General features: G+C 44.6%; 1 protein-coding gene across 9 annotated transcripts in view; it reads right to left on the bottom strand.

Moving 5' to 3' along the window:
• Nucleotides 1–16,987, bottom strand: part of RREB1 (ras responsive element binding protein 1) — a 134,838-nt gene that overhangs the window by 39,441 nt on the left and 78,410 nt on the right. For all 9 annotated transcript variants that reach the window (XR_014229844.1, XR_014229845.1, XM_082327583.1 and 6 more), the window contains 2 exons: nucleotides 11,459–11,603; nucleotides 10,137–10,276 (listed from right to left, as the gene is read on the bottom strand). Coding sequence is in view for 7 of the 9 variants with exons in the window: in XM_082327583.1 (XP_082183709.1) it covers nucleotides 10,137–10,276; nucleotides 11,459–11,603 (285 nt within the window). In the remaining 2 variants the exon portion in view is untranslated. The remainder of the gene's footprint in view (nucleotides 1–10,136; nucleotides 10,277–11,458; nucleotides 11,604–16,987) is intronic.

Genomic DNA, 16,987 nt, shown 5'->3' with positions numbered 1-16,987 from the left:
GCTGCTGTGTTATCATGTGATTGCTAGTCTTGGCCACGGTTTTCCATTTTTCTATAAATATGATTACAGAGCAGAGAGAAGAAAGCTGTTCGGTTCCAAGCACAGAGATTCAATTATAAGTAAAAAGGAAAAAACTGCTTTTAGCAGCTAAGACCGCTTTAAAATGAGCTTCATTCTCAATTGCCTTTACAGTTCGGAGTCATTCATACCTGTACAACGCAAATGTAATACTAGGGCTCTGGCTCGTTGGCAGAGGTGTACAAAACAAGCAAGTAAGAAAACAGAACTGCTAAAACACAAAAGCAGAACCAAAATGTAAGCGTGCGATGGCAGTGCAATGAGCAGGCTGACCTTGGTGCTCAGGCCACGTATCGCACCAGGTGAGTCTGTTTAATTATTACTACACCAGTGCACCTTTTTCCTTTTTTTTTAAAAGCAGACAAGGTCTCTGTGTAAAAACACACCATTAAAAAGCTTTCTACTAAAATAAGTTAGTATTCTTGAAATCTGTACGCTAATTAGGATATAAAAGCATTTTAACAGGCTTTAAGAAATAGTCAATGCTTTGTGCAGCTTGTTCAAGAGGCAAGCCAGGATTTGCTACACTTATGGCAAGCGGCACCTATGCAAGGGAAGTTTACATAAGCAATGCCTGTTGCCTTGCATTACACTCTCCTCTGAGCCAATTCCAATTTGTCAGCAATGGAAATAGCTTTTTTCTTTAAGAAAAGGAAAGACATTTTAGAAAGGAAATGCAGAGCCAAATTTTAAGCAAAATTAATCAGTCGTGATTTTGATTAAGGGTAATGCAGTCAAATATTCAATCCTTCTAAATTTTATATTTCAGTAGTCAAGATGCAAATGCCAAATATTTATATCCATCATTCTGTTACCAAGAAATTAAACAAACACTATGCTCTGCATTACCTGAGACTGGCGGTGGTAAAGGGAAAGTGACATTTAGCATTCTTCCACTTACACTTCTGAAACCACACAAGAGTAGACCAAAACCTGAAGTTTTCACCCATGCAGCTCACTAACACTATGTTGCCCATGTTGTGGGTGTCAACAAGTAAAAACAGTGTTAAATTTCTAGGCCTTATCTAAAATAAAAAGCTTGGTACCATTTTGTTCCTTTCCTGTCTGTGCTCTTTAGCAACTGCCACAAACAGAAGCAAGGAAAACAAAACAAGAATGAAACATATCCTGAGACAGAAGTCATTAATACACAGTTATGTTATTAAGTCATCTAACTCCTCCCTCTGAAATCCCTAATACCTACCGTATATAAATTTCTACCTTTGTCATTATTATTCTTCTTTCTGTCTCACATTATTCGCAGAATTAATGCGGCTCTCCTTACAAGCAAAGAAAAACCTATGCTGACCTAAAAATAATACAACTGGGCAGAAGAGAAAGATGGGTGATTCTCTGTCATTGACTCATGTCCGCTCCAGGGACGGGAGCAGGCTCCCAGCCTCCGCACCCCTTAACGTGCGCTGCAGAGGAGGCCGACGAGGGGGAGATGGAGAAAGGATGGTTTTAAACACAAGGGCTTTCACCACCTGTGAAAGAAAAACTACCAGGTTACAGCCATATTCCCCTTCATGAAAGGATTCCTTTGCTTCTCTCTCACTTGTTTTGGGGCAAGGCAAAGGGAGGGAGATGAGAAAGAGCAAATTGGTTTCTGCTCCCGTGCAACCCCACCCAGGTTCAGATACTCATCTCCTTTTGGATGAAAAACCCTTCCTGGCCTCCACACCCAGGGCCCTGGGAAATAACATCCAACAGCTGCACTAATCTCTCCCACTTGCTGCAGATGAGTGATGGAAAAGCAGCAGTGCTGCGAATGCCGCTCCTGCCTGCCTCCCAGGGATCCCTGTGGGTCCTCCTGCTGTCCTGCGATGACCGTTCCTGCCTCCTTCCCCCGCAGCATCACAGCATGTCTGACCCCGAAGGACCTGCCGCTCTCCCATCTCCACCTTGCCCAATGCTATGGGTCAGTGCCGAAACCGCAAGCGGCACAGTAGCACTGGGAGCCAACTCCTTGCCAGGCGTGACGGGCTGGAGAGGCTCCCCCCGCTTTCCCAGTGCACAGGGGGACGGACACAGCTCACCAGAAGTTCAGTGCACGCTGTTTCACCTCCTCAGCAAAGGCAGGACTTTTCTTTTAACTTTTCCTCCCTCCCACTCCCCCGCTGGCTGGCTGACTTCGTTTCCAACGTGTCCTGTCGCTCCCTTTAATCCTCTCCCTCAAAGAAGCCACCCTTGGGTGCAGCAAAGGCTGAAACCACTGTGCCAGCCCTTCTATTAATAGAGGAATGCACAACGCTATGTGCATTCCTACAGCCGCGCTGTGGTCCAGGCGAGAAAAGTATCGTGTAGGAGCCAGGGCAGATCCGATATAAACCAGGGTGATGTCGTGCTTCAGAAACTTGTCGGCATGCTGCAGAGGCAGTGTCTGTACCAGCGTATCGTGACTCGCACAGTCAGAATAACTCAAGTAAAGTTAACTGCTATAAGGTTTAATAAAAAGGCAGGAGCTATCCTGTGCCATCTTTTAACTTTTTTTTGTGTGCGAGCAAAGAAAAATCAGGAAAAAAGATTTCACTTCTTCCCAACACTGAATTGCACATACCAGCAACCCTTCAACAGTGCCAGATGTAAATACCTCTGCCCCAGTGGAACAGTAGCTTACTCTACCGTTTACTTCAACAGAATTAACGTGCAACTAAGAATAAATCAAGGGAAAATGGGAAATGGCCTGCAGACACTTCCACAAAGTAGTTCATTTTCTCATAATGACCTTTTCACTTAATAAAGGTCAGAGTTTTAAAAACCAGACGTCTCAAGAAATTGGCTGGACAGAATGACAGAGCAGGAGCTGAAGATCAACATAAATAACAGCAAAGGGTTTAATAATTAGGGCAAGCATACCTGGGAAAAAAAACATGACCAGTACAGTCCTCTACAGCTACCAAAATTGGAAGCTGCAGAGCATCGAGAATAAAAGTTATAATTCGTGCACACAAACTCAAGTGGACCTTCTGGTGTTCTTTCTGGGGTAAGAAAAGGAAAGCTCTTCCTGACTTCTCACACATCTTTCAAATATGGAAGCCAAGTACTTGTGTAGTTTTAAAACTAATGCCAAGAGTTAAAAAAAAAAAAAAAAAACCAACAAAACTGTGTGTCTACCATGTTAAAAAAGCAACACCACTTTTCACAAGTAACATAAGAAGAAACACATCTACAGGCGCTTGTCTATCCTATAACCATCCACTGATGACAACAGGGCTCACAAGTAGGTGCAGCCGAATCTGGACTGAACACCCTTGCCCTTATCTACACTCGCAGGTAAGCTATGCTCAGCACGCAGACGTGACTGCTAACACAACAAGCGGCAGCCAGCACTTTTGAGAGAGCCTGCGTATAAACAAACCCTGGTCATCAGGATCAGACAGGCATGCTAATAACCTATTTTGGCTCAGCCCTCTTTCCCTCCTGTATTCCCTTTTACGAGAAGCTTTCCTCTACAGTCAGCTTTGCATTTTACCCACTTTCTATTCTTGCAACCGAGCTAAGACATTCAACACCATGTGACACACCACACAGTTTCTCATGAGAGCGTCACTCCCTGCGTCCATTCACTATCTGATATTTTTACCCGGCTGCTCTGGATTCCCAGTCTCCTCGCACAATGAGCTCCCTGATGTGAGCTGACCACTTCTAGGCCAGCCCTGGACTCGCGCTGCTCTTCAGATGTTTCCCATCTCTCTCTTCTGAACAGAAACTTCAGAAAGCTCTTAAAATGCAATTCTGGTCTGCTTTTGCAAGCCAGCATACAGACGGATGCTCAACCCACCGATTTTACTTCTCCATTTGCTCAGTAAAAGGATGCGTTCACCAGCTTGCTTGCATACCCTCTCCTCTACCATATCAACATTAAGAGTTGCATTGTACCACAGCATATTTTTGGTCCTAGCGTTCACCAGAGCTGGATTTCATCATCACCAGCTGGCTCATGGAATTGCTCCTGCACTGAAAATGCTGCCAACAGAAATCAGGATTCGGATCCTAGTAACTATCAGAAAGACACCGAGCAAGCAGCTTGCAGAGCAGAGCAGAGCAGAAGAGTCAGCCGAATCGCCAATGCCACACAACTGACCCTTGTGCGCCTCCATCCTTGGCCACAACAAGTCTTGCAGCATTGACTCTGTTAGTACTCAGTAACTCTAACAGCAGTTCCTACCTAAACTCTCCTTGCTGGTACAATCGCAAGCGATGACTAAGAAGGGAAGTATCGGGGCCAAAGTATAGTGTGCCAAAACCAAAGGTCAAGGAGGTCCATGAACATGTCTATGCTGGAGTGCTCTCCATCTCTCTCTCGGTACTCAATAATTGTGTAGGATACAACCACCTCAGAATAATCCGGCTGTATTAGAAGAGCACAACGTTTCATATTTTGAAGTGCTAACAAGGAATGAGGCTTACCTATGTGCACACCAACAATTGTGACAGAGATGGAAAAGTAGTGTGAAATTTCACAATGCTGCATGAAGCCTACTTGTCACTCATGCTTCAAGTTGCTTCCAGTAACAGTAGTGTCAACTACTAGGACAAAACTTCCTCTCCCCACCACGAACCCGTAGTTTTGTCTCACAAGTAATATAAATTGCAAACAACATTTCATTTTCAAACACATTCACTCCTGTAAGTTTGCAATGTCACCAACACCCTCTTCCCACAACAGGCTGACCACATGTAGAAAGCAACGTGCTTCACAAAAATGAAGTCAGCAGGATTCTTCCCTACTACATAAGGAGAGAAAAGATAGAAAGTGAATTCCTAAAGTTGCTTAAGCAGGCCTTGGCAAAAACAGGAATGAAACTTAAGGGGCTTTTTCTGGTGTTTGTTTTTTTTTTCTTTTACATCCTGTACAATGTACTTTTATGCAGTCACATTGCTGCTCCGTACACAACTTAGTCTTGTACTAGTCTTTTCTACTGGTGCTAATGACTGAAATCCTCTCCGTACACTTGAAATTGACATTGATTTATTTTCTTGGCTGTTTCATCTCCCCAAAGCTGATGTGCAGAACTGTCCTGAAGAACAGTAACTAGGTGATAAACACGTAATATTGGAATAATTTTGACTCAAAACCCACTTCCTTTTGTCTTGACTTGGTCATGTGCATTCACTGAAATGATTTAAGGTTGGGATGTAGGTCCGGGTGCCTTGCAGCATCCCACCGCCTGACACCATGCACTGAAGAACGGGCACGTGCTGGCAAAAGGGGAAACCTGGTGACCAGCCTGACTGAATCGCAAGCTGCACGTGACATCTTGTGAAACAATTTACCTACAGAGTCCAGGAGACCATTCCTAGGGCATTTAAGTTGTCCACTCCTTCTGAGCGAAGCCAGGTAACACCAAGACACAATGATGGCATTTTCCACTTGGGAGTGTTTTCAGCAACAAGAGCTCACAGTGGTTACCCTGGCAAAATGGGAGGCAGATGACAACAGACACCAATGGGCAGGCTGTCCTGACACTTTCCATTCCAGGACCTGAGCTCTTCTGTTGCTGTGCCTGTTACCGATCTAACTGTTCAAAACAACGGCTTTCCACGGTGGCGTTCAACCTCTAGCCAATTTGACTTTACAAGTTTCAGCAAAACTTGGGTAGGCTGTTTTGAAGAACAAGGTAGACTGTGAATGCCTTTTGGTTTTCTTTGTTTGGAAGTTCTACAGAAGCACATTACCCTGGGGCAAGAGAACTGCTTTTGCTGTCCTTGTGAAAATATGCCTGGGATTTGGCAAGTTAGAAAGCTTAATATATTATATCACTGTTTGGACATGCTCTGTAAAAGGTCAGAAAACTTAATCTACCCTGAATCCATTCATGGCAACAGGCATCTACTGGTTCTGGTCACCAGGTCAGTTCAGTGACTGAGGCAGACAGTGTCTTTCACACTGTGCAGTGTCAATTTTATTTCTTGTCTCCTATAAAAAGTTAGCAAAAACAAATCCCTTAACTGAAGGCAATGCCACACTGACCAAATGTGATCAGAAAGTCCCCATAACACTCATCAAGATCCAGGCTTTTACTAATGTTCAAACTGCATAACTACCCTTGCTGAGAACTGATGTTGAAACATGCCTCTAAGAAAGGAGGTAACTGCAACGCTATTGCCACCTCCCTCCTCCTCTCCTCAGGAAGATACACGGGCCTGAGAGGCAGCATAAATGTCTCCTTGCTGCTGTGAGGAAGGAAAAATTAAAAAAACTTTAGCTGTTGGTACAGAGAGTACTGTAAGAAGCCTCCTGGAGGAGAAGAGGAGGAAATATAAAGGGTATACTCTGGTTACAGTGAAGCCCAACAGAGGAATTTTATAGTGCATGTACTTTTTTAAAAGCCACACATTTTACTTTAAGCCTGTTCCATTGTACTTGCCAAAGGAAAGAGGAGAAACCTCACACAGCGCCTCGAGAGGTTTCTCCCCAGGAAATCCTCATGTCTCCTTTGCTTGCGCTGCTGATGTTGCTCAGAGCTGTCTGTCAGGCGACCTTTACAAGCACATTACCATGTTTGACAGCAACCCTCTGCCACAAAAGTTTCCAGAGAAGTTACCCTGCTCCGCGAGGTTTCTCGTTTTCCCTATTGGCTGCACAGTGTTTCAGCGCTCTGCTAATTATATCAACACTCCGATACAAACTCACCAAAATAGACGGTGTCCTGAGGCCCCAGCTGCAGGGAAACAGACGTCTTCTTTAAGTAATCCAGGTAGAGAGGCGAAGGGGGTCAGAAAGCACCCCTGGGCCACCTCCGCTGCTAACGGGGACTGCAGACAACCTTGCTGGGACCAGCTCATGTCACTAATTAGGGTGCAGGTCCCAGGGCTTCAAAGGGACAGAGACTGACCGGGGAGGGGGGGGTAATGCCATGAAGGAGATGCAGTGCCACAGCCCATTGTCAGACAGACAAAGGGCCCTATTATTGCTCCCAAGAGCAGGGCAGTTCTTACCGTAATTAGGAGACAAAGATGCACGATTTAGGATTTTACATAATCAAGAGATACTCTCCCAAGCGGGAGCCCCTCTCACACAATCAGTGGATTAAGTATTGTTTATTCTGCTGCAAGTAAACAATGAGTTGCTCCCCGCTCAGGGCTTTACATGAAAAAGCAGTACCGGGGAAGACAATGCGGAGTGTCTTTTCATCTGACTTTGAACAGCTAACCCTGTGATTTAAAGTTGTTCATTTGACAGTATCTGGAAGGGTAATGGCCCACCCTGTAAATTAGCTGCTCACATACTGATCCGGGGGGCCGTCAGACAGTCTTACCTTTTCTGCTACTTAACAGAGGGGGGCCGGGACAGACAGACGCTCTGGGGGCGAGAGGCTGTATTTACACAACAGCACTACAATGGCAGGATTAAAGGACCACAAGGAAGCCAGGCAGAAGCTCCTGCACACCCCGGCACTTCGCTGCTGCTGGGGATGCATCCCTGAAGGGAGGCTGGTACCGCTGTCAAGGCAGCGCACGCTGGTGCATCGCTCCAGAGCCGATGCCCGCAATCATTTTTATACTAACTACGGGGGGAGCGGAAAGGAGTCGGATGTTTGCCCGCTGGTTTACAAAGAAAGGCACGGCTAGGCAGATTGAGCATCGCTTATTTTTGGTCATGACAAAATAGGCTGTGCTGGGCTACCTAAAGCAGTAGCTGCAAACCAGCTGCCAGACCCAGAGCACCTGGCTCGGGGATGCGCAACATCTGATACCTGCCTCACAGGAGTCCTAATAGAGTGACTCTACTTTTACAATATTGGCAATAAAAAGAGACTGAGCGCGTTCTGCTCCCTGCTCTTTGCTTATAACACAGCTGCTATGCTGTTTTGTTTGTTTGAACTTTGTTTCAGGAGAGTTCTTCCTCCCTGTCTTCTATAATAGGGAAACACCAGGATTTGATGAATGCCTTCTAATATTTTGCAGTTTGCTCTCCCACCACAAGCGCACCCATACGCACATGCCTCCTGCTCTGATACTCTAGAAAAATATTCTTTTCTTCATCTCTTTCACTAAAAAAACACCCCCAAGCCTCATCAAGAGGAATCATTTCAGTCACATGAACTCAGGACTAAGAATGGCGCGCCACATTCAGCGTATCTTGTTGAAACCTACAGTCTTGCAGAACCCTGGAAACCAGGGGATTACAGCCCCTGCCTGCCAAGGAGTTTAACCCATTTCCTTTGGGATGAAAGTCACCTTAACAGCAGCCCAGGCTGCTCTGCTTACCAGAGGATTTTCTGCTAGGTTGGGCCAAGCAGACAGTGCCATTTGACTTGTCTAGACTAGGACAAAAGGTGTGTTTTAAACCAGATAGGCAGGGCAAGTTGCATTTAAATATGTTAGCTGACCAGGGAGAACCACAGCTTCCTTGTCCTGCCCTATCTCCACCGACATGTCTTAAATTACTAAACCAAATATTTGACGAAAAACCCTTTACCATCAGCTAGACAAGCCCATAAAGACCAGCATCCCAGCATCAGCCTTAACTCATGCCCACAGAGCTTGACAATCATGGCTTCGATTTAGGGACACATTTTAGTCTTTGTTGCTCAACACAATCAAAGGTAGCAAAATCCATTTCAGGAGAATATTATCCAAAAGCAAGTCTCCTAATCCCAGAGAAAGAGTTGCATGAGGAGGAACAGCATGTTTGCACAGGCAGTGTGTCTTTCTGCCTTGCTGCAGCAGACTGCAAAGCTGCCAAGCTAGAAGGGTATCTATTCTGTTATCCTTTATCCATCTCTCAAAGCAAGAGAATCCACCTCTCCAGTCAGGTCCGTGGCATGTAACTTTGCAAAGAGGTCATATCTTCATAGAAGCTTCAGATAAGCCTAACATGACAGCCACTTGTTCTAAAGCGTAAAGTATATGGCAAAATTATCTCAGGCTCCCCTTTGTGGGGGTTGCAGAGCTCTTACCAGAGAACAACTGTTCCGGTTTTGCTCTGTAATGAAAATTTACTTCATTTACTTCAGAAACAGCAAACTCCATTTAATTAACTACTATTTGCTGGACCAAGTTTAAGAGCGAGCTTTCCAACTCCTTTCCCCGATAATTACAGCACTTGCAATGCCTTTAAAAATGGTTTTACACGTATTTACCACGGTTTTCTAATTTTAAAAAATGGATAATTTAGTAGAATTAATCCAATTTAATAGAATGGGACGGCTCTGCTCCATGCCATTCTATTAAGAAACTATTCAGGAGAGAGTGTTGACACTTCAAGATGCTGAATTCGGCACCCTTCTGAAAATATCATTAGAGTCCAATGTCCCAAAATAAGCATAAAACACTGACAAGCTTCTGCAAATGGACAATCTCCTTTTCTAAAATAGCAGCTTTTCTACATGTTTAAACTAGGCTTAGAATATCTCTTTTATGTCTTCATGTATCTGGCTCTACATTTTTCTATGGTAAAAAACAGGAAATAAAAACGTATCAGGAGTCCCAGGGGCAATTACTTGAACCGACACACAACACCCAAGCACCCTCCCAATCAATTAATAACTAATTTGTCCTTGTTAAGAGAAGCTGATTTAAGCCAAAATCCAAATCATTCCCTAACCTCAACAGGCAGAAGAGCATAACACATTTTATTGAAAGTCTGGAACCAGAAACTCATCTATCTTCACTCACTCTCATGACAGACAACAAAACCTTTATATTCAGCTGCTGCCTGCTCCCCAAGCAGAATAATCTCATAGGTTGATACCTGAATACTTTTAGCAAGTTTTGCTTCATGTTTTAAGCATCTTTAGTTTAACTTGTTAAAATTTTGCAATGTTGGCATTTTACAGTTTTATGTAACAACAGTGATGGAGGGGAGGAAGGGATACTTCAATTCCTCCTAAAAACTTTCCCAGCTATTAACTGGCAAGATTTCCTGTATTTGCAAAAAATAATAAAATTAAGCCCACAGTGACATAAGATGAAGCAGAAGCATTCAAAAACCCGTTCAGAATCACAGAGGGGGTAGTTAACAGTGCAGGGGGCTGAATGGCTCCTGCCCCTCCCCAGCATGCTCCCTCAGGCCATCTGGTGACCAGAACCTCGGGGGTATTTCTTACCTCAGCGAATTATCTGGATGTGTTTCCATGTGGGACTCCAGCCCATACTTGCAAAAAAATTCCTTGAAACACACTGGACAATGATAAACTTCCTCCTCAGCCTTCTTATCCCCTCCACAAGAGGGCCCATCCTCGACAACCTTCAGAGAGAGGGGAAAAAAACCTCACTAGACCAAATTTTAAGCAACAAACCAAACATGCAATCCATTTGAAGTCCTCCTTTTAACAATGAAGCAGTGGGATTCATCCGTAACTTTGCTGCAGGCAACCAGAAATGACTAATTTCAGCAACAGAGACAGGGTGAGCGACAGAGCCTCCACGCGTGTGTGCGCATGTGCATAACGGAAAAGGAGGCTCGGTAGCAGATACAGCATGCGGCTAAGTCACGGATACATCAGTTCTAATGAGAAACTGCAACGTGAAGAACTTATAAACCCGTATGTTTATATACCACTGAACTAGCATTCCTCCCCCTTCAGAAAACCAGGTGAGCTGTCAGCCTCAATTATTTATGACACTGAGATACTGCCAACTCCTAACGCAAGTGGTCCAGGGAAAAGCAATGAACTTCTGCATGTTTTCTGTAGCCCTTTTCTGATTACAGGGAGAAAAGTATGCACAGAAACAAGGGATACCGAGCTAAGTGGAACTATTACCAGCTTGCCATTTAGAGACAGCAAGTGGAAAGGGTCAAGTTAAGTTTGGCAGGCATCATACATTTTGTATAAATGACTGAAATGCACTAAAATATTTCATAAACAAAACCCTAATGGAAATGTCTAGCCTTCAAATAAATATTTTCTGGTTGCTCTTGTAACTCAAATAATGCAGAATTATGCTACTGTGAAAGGGAAATGCACTACAGATTTTTTTTTTCTCCAGATCAAGACAAAAACAAACTTAAGCTGTTGCTGCTTTTGAAGTAAATGCTGGTTTTTTAGAAGTTCAAATCACTATCCTGCAAGACTACTATGAAGTAAATGGGAGAAAGAAAAACTAGGGGAAAAGCTGCAGTAGCAAAAGAGTAGTTCATCCTCTTGTCATCCAGCAACAATTATCTAATATAAATCATAAGCAAACCCAAAAATTTAAACAATAAAGAATTAAAAAACCCTGAATTCTTTCAATCTCTGAAATTAGAAATTCATTTTCAATCTCGGACAACAGCGTTGGCTACACAGGAAAAGCATGGCATCTTAAAATATATACAGGCCTGTACCAAGACCACGTTTTAATACTTCTATGCTGACTGCATGAACGCAACAGCTGACAGTTTAGGAGGTAGCCAGGAAAGTCTTTTGCTTCATGCCCCGTAAAGAACCTTTTTTGCAGGTGTCCTCTCCTCTCTGTCCATCTCAGCATCATGACTAAACTTCCGTTTGGAAGATAATCGCCTGCGCTTCAGCGGCGACGGGGGAGTTGTGCTTGCTGTGCTGTTCGGATCCTTCTCGTGGATCTTCATGTGCCTGAGCAGGAGGAAAAAAGACACTGTCAGCGCGCAAATTGCAGTGGAAAAGTCCACGTAAATTTTAATGCCACCACCACCTCTAATGTTTGCCTTTAAAGGATACCAGCAGAGATCCCATAAAGCAGACTGCACTTCTGAAAGACAGCTGGGGCATGATCCAGCCTGGGCCCTTTGCAGCAGCCGGGACCGTGCGGGGCCGTGGCAGGGAGCCCGGCAGCTCTCCCCCGTGCCCCGACCCACAGCACAGCACTTCCCTGCTACCGCCGGGCCCCATGAGCATCGCGCCCATCCTCCAACAGGCCCTGCTTCTGCCTAATACTGCACGGTAATCTACAGGCCCGGCCTCCCAGTCTTGTGGCAGTCTAGTAAGTAAAAGCCTGTAGCTTAGCATCCACTTCTCAGTGCAAAAAAAGCACCCCATCTTCAGCTGGCTTTTCTTCTATAGTTTCAGACAGTACCCCAAATGGATCAGTATATGCCGATGTCAGAGCAACACTTCTAAAATCCATTTGTTCCCTTCTCATCCTTAACACACTGGTGCACCCCAATATCGAATTTCAACTGCAACTTTGAAGTCAAGAGATATCTTATCACACTGTTAAGCTGCAGCAGGTTTGGCTTGCAAAACTCCATATTGCCAAAGCATCTTCACAAATCTGCTTCCCCAGGAAAACAACTATGTCTTGTCACAAAGACACTGGAAAGTAGAGAGGGACAAAATAGCTCAGGAATCAAATCTCAGGAATATCTGTACACCTGACCCTCTTGCCTCTTGTTTTTCTGTATCTGCAACTTGAGGAAGACACTACCGTCTAGTTACGGGGTATTGCGCCAATGCTTCTTTTTCTGAGTACTAAAAGCTCAAGTTGTAAATTTTCTTTTTTTAAAAAAATGTAGGGCCTTTAGCCTCACTTCAAATTTATAGTGCTTTTGAAAAAAATCAAACTTCAGCTCCTACATACAATGGAAATTTTTGCTTCTAATAAGAAGAAATGGAAGTGCAGGAGAGAGCTGCCCTTTGTCTATATGACTGACTGCAAAGCAGCACAAGGGAGACAATGTTAGTGGCATTTGGGCACATCCTTCAGAAGTCACACCCCCAGCTCGGCTCAGGACCATGCCATTTAACTTGACTGCACGCTATCATGTTCAAACATGAGAGAATGTTGTAACCTAGACAAGTCTTGTACGTCCTCATAACTGCTTGGGTGTTATGACATAAAATCCGTTTTAGTTTTGGATGCCAAGGGCATGATGCTTCAAGATAACACGCTGGACCAAACTGACCCACGGGCAGACTCTGCTGGAGCTGCTGGGAGGACTGTCTCCTCACACAGCACTTTTTTTAACATTTCCTTTCACAATCTCTGAACCTTAAAAAAAAAAAAAAAAAAAGGCATCTAAATTACCGTCTCAAACTACAGCCAGGCTTCTGAGGGTGTTATGCGGGAACAGCCTCAAGCCAAAAGCACCACCCGTACCAGAACTGATGCAAGATTAAAATGGCTGTTCAGCTACTGCCTGCTTTCAACACTCGGCAAGGCTGGGGCTGCTCAGAGGACCAGGTCCACATGAGGAAAAACGTGGCTTCCCCAGCCCCTCAGGAACCCTCACTGGTCACACAAACGGGTGACAGACACTGGTGACACCTGTCAGTCACACTGTGGGAGGTTCAAGGAGGAGAGAGCATCTGCGTGCAGATGTGCCCAGCAGGTTGGGAGCATCATCATGGAAACGTTGCTGAATTTGCCTGACCTCTTTCTCTGCCGATGGCCTGCCTGGGATCAGAAGGAAGGCTGAAGCTCCAGGGGTTTGGCTCTCTCCAGGTTTGGCAGGACCCAGGGAGAAGTTGGAGCACTGACACAGCCTCCGCAGTGCAGTGTACGCCCCTGCCTCGGCCCTCTGGTAGTCTCGCCACCATAGCACCAAAGCTAATTGATTTATCTGCATGAATCCAGTGCTACCTGGTCTCACAAAATCTGCAGGGAAGTCATCTACAGGTATTGTACTGCCTCATTGTCTTTATTCTTTTTTGGGGCTTTTTTTTCCCCCCTTATGGCACTGATCTGACTTCTCGTGCTAGCTAAGTCAATCCCAGAGCTTCCTACGGGTGATAAATCAACAGTGTGAGGAGCAGTTGCCTGTATTTATGCAGGAATAAGGGAAAAGAAACCAGTTATTTGTTCAAAGGGCTTCTGTCCACAATGGTTGAAGATAAAACTGGAAAAGCATCTGGGAACAACAAAACGTGGTATTCAATTGCACAGGCAAAGCAAAACCTGGAAGGTGGATTGTTGGTCTTTTTTTTTTTTTTTTCCTTTTTTTCTTTTTGGTAAAGACTGCTTTCCAGTTTCGATGAGCTCTTGAAAGCGAGACAGAGGCTTTTGCATGTGCCTGTCTGTCCCCCCACCCCAGACACACACACATGGCCTGCATGCTTAACCTTCTAGCAGCTTGGCTGATGCACAGCTAATATTACTTGGCCAGTTACTTTTCAGAGAGCTAGAGAGGAAAAGCAGTCAAGCTAAATCACATTCACCCAGAAAGCAAACAAACAACAAAAAAAACCTGCTATGCATTAAGCGTGGGACTTTTTGTTCCTATTTTCTTTTAAAGTCTCCTTTCTGCCAGTAACAAGTATGCACAACTCCTGTTTAGTAGCTGCCCATGCAAAACAGCTTCCTCGGAGCTGAGTTCTTTCCTTCTGCTGTTCATCCACCTGTTGAACTCTGCCTGTTTTGATGGAGCTGCTCCTACTTGAGAGGGGTGCGAAGGCACATCCACAGCCTACCAACAGGAGAAGCTGTTGAGACCTCCCGGTTAGTGCCAGTCCAACCTGGCACCTCTGCCTGGCATGACCTAATGCATGCAAACACACTGGCTCCTGCAAGTCCCAAAAGTAGTCCAGCCGTGTTGGCAATATAACGTATGCTAGTTAAGGCAGGGCTTGCTAACGTGGGTGCAGCACCACAGTGACAGGGCTTTGCTACGTCTGGTATCAAAGTAATCGGCTGCCCCCAGCTTGCAGTTCTCCTTCCTGCAACTTGCACGCTTTTGCCATGCTCTAAAAGCGAGAGCAGAATCCGTACCCACAGCAAGGAATGTGGTAATCCCTTCGAGTTTTAGTTTTGCATATTTGAAAGGAAGCAGCCTGAGCTATTGAGCTATAAACAGGAAGACACCCTGACTGCACCTTTGACTTTTACTGTGTAGGTCAAATATCACAGCCGCTGTGATAGCTCTCTGCATGTGATCATTAAGGAAAAAAGAAAAATCCGAAACCAAAGCAGCAGGTTCCAGAGTTCTCAAGGAGAGTCGCAACTTGTCCACACCACAGCCAGCAGGTTTGTTCCTTTGGCAGGTTAAGCAAGTTTCACTACATCAAGACAAGGGTGGAGGGGAAAAAGATTACTAGAGCTACAGCCCAAGATAAGCGGGAAGATAAAGCCGAGCAGTACAAAGGATAGACACAATCTTCATCTCTCTCTTTTAGTTTGCAACGTGGATGTCATTCTGCCTCGAGAAAACATTTATCACCCAACTTGGATTGAACTGCAGCAGATGCCAAGTCACATCCACATCCACAACCTTTCTTTTAAAGTTAAACACTCCCTTCACCAAGGCTTCTTTTATTTAAAAAGTTTCCTAACTAGAATTAAGGTGAGGGGGGAGAATATTTGTGTTGCCTTACCCTCCTTTAGAGGAGTTTGCCTTGATTAGATCTTACATGTAATGCTGAAAATGCTCAACCTCACTGTTTAGCCTGCCAAGATACAAGGAGAACAGGAACAAAGCTGTGCTTAGAAGTTATTTTCCCATTGTGACTATAACAACATATTTTGGCCTGACAACACTGGCATACTTTGAATACGAAAGCCAGGCTCATAAGTCAGCCTGGCTTTCAGCATCTTACAATGATAAAGGAAAATGATATAACATTCATTGGTTCCGAAAAATGAAGATAAACACTCAACACTTTAAGTGAGAATGTAGTGCAAAAAAAAGAAGGGCAAAATAAGGACACGCACAGAAATGCTCATATTCAGCCACAGATGCAAGTTACAGTAACATGTGCCAGCAGCTCTGAAGTGACCACTACTGCAGCTCAGAAGAGAGCCAGAGCCACAGCGGATGAAACTTGGCTTTTTTTCTCATTTAAATCAAGGAATTGTGGCTCTGAGCCATCCTACAGAGCCACCCAAGAACAGCAGACAAGCTCAGGAAGGTACAGAGCCCTGAAACCTGCCCTTCATATGATGGTTATTAGTCTCCCCAGCACGCATGCAAGTACGCATACACTTGGACAGTACTGAGGGCGGAACACTAAAATGCAACCACGATACACAGGATGAAAGGAAGGAGATAAGAATTTGAGCTTAATATTAGGTAGGACTCCCTTGCACTAAGTGCTAGCTAGCCTTGATTAACCTCTCAGAGAAGTGGTGGAACTCTATTTAAAATGAGACCAGACAGAGAGCTGGAAGAATTTGCAAAGAATAATCCCAAAATGGAAAGAGGAAATTAAGTCCTTTCCAAACAAGGTCTGATCCACCTCTGAATTTAACTCTTAACGTTTAAGAACTGCTATGCAAAAAATGCAGGTAACTTGCTACACACTATGCTTTTCGCAGCACAGCTGTACATGAAAAAGCTCTCCTCGTAATCTCTTCCCTCCCCCTCGCACAAGGAATTTCACAGGTGAGCCAAGAGGATCCAACTGTGCTACGACTGTGTGCCACTCAGCCCTCCTGACAAATTCACATTTTTCAAGTGCTTGACTGCCTTTCATTCCATCCTCCCCGTGAGAATCACCTTCCGCTTCCCCTCTTCTGCCACAACTTTCCTCTCCCCGGGAACGGTCACGTGAACAGGATGACTAAGATGATACTGCACAAGAATTCCCCCAGCTTCTTTCCTTTTTTTTTTTTCTTTTTTAAAATAAATGGGCAGAAAAAGTTTTCAGCCCCACACTGTAATGCACAGCATGATTTCGGAAGGGTGACTATTCCACCAGAACAGTAGCAAGTGAATACTTTGCTACTTTCCATTGAAGAAGAGACTTTTGTAATAATAAACAAATGCAGAACTCAAGTGCCTTACTCCTTTTTCTCCCCGTGGATGGTGCTGGATCAGTGCCTAAGGGAGGTGACTCATAGGAGGAGGGGGGAAAAAAAAAAAAAAAAAGGCGCATGTGTCCTACTGAAATGACATGCAGCTCCTGCTGGTCACATCCCAGTCTTTACCGCATCTCCAAAAAGGGCTGCTGTATTTTCTTAATGCCGAGGGGATTTGCATGTTGATCATATAAGCTTTCTGGAGGTCTCGAAACAGGGCAGCCTACAGCTTCAATGCCAAAACCAGAACGTGGGCAGGTTTTGACTG

Source organism: Platalea leucorodia, assembly GCF_965183815.1.
Source record: "Platalea leucorodia genome assembly, chromosome: 1".
In the NCBI taxonomy this organism is placed as follows: Eukaryota; Metazoa; Chordata; class Aves; order Pelecaniformes; family Threskiornithidae; genus Platalea; species Platalea leucorodia.
The sequence above is the reverse complement of the archived record's forward strand: the minus strand, read 5'-3'. Positions and strand labels throughout refer to the sequence as shown.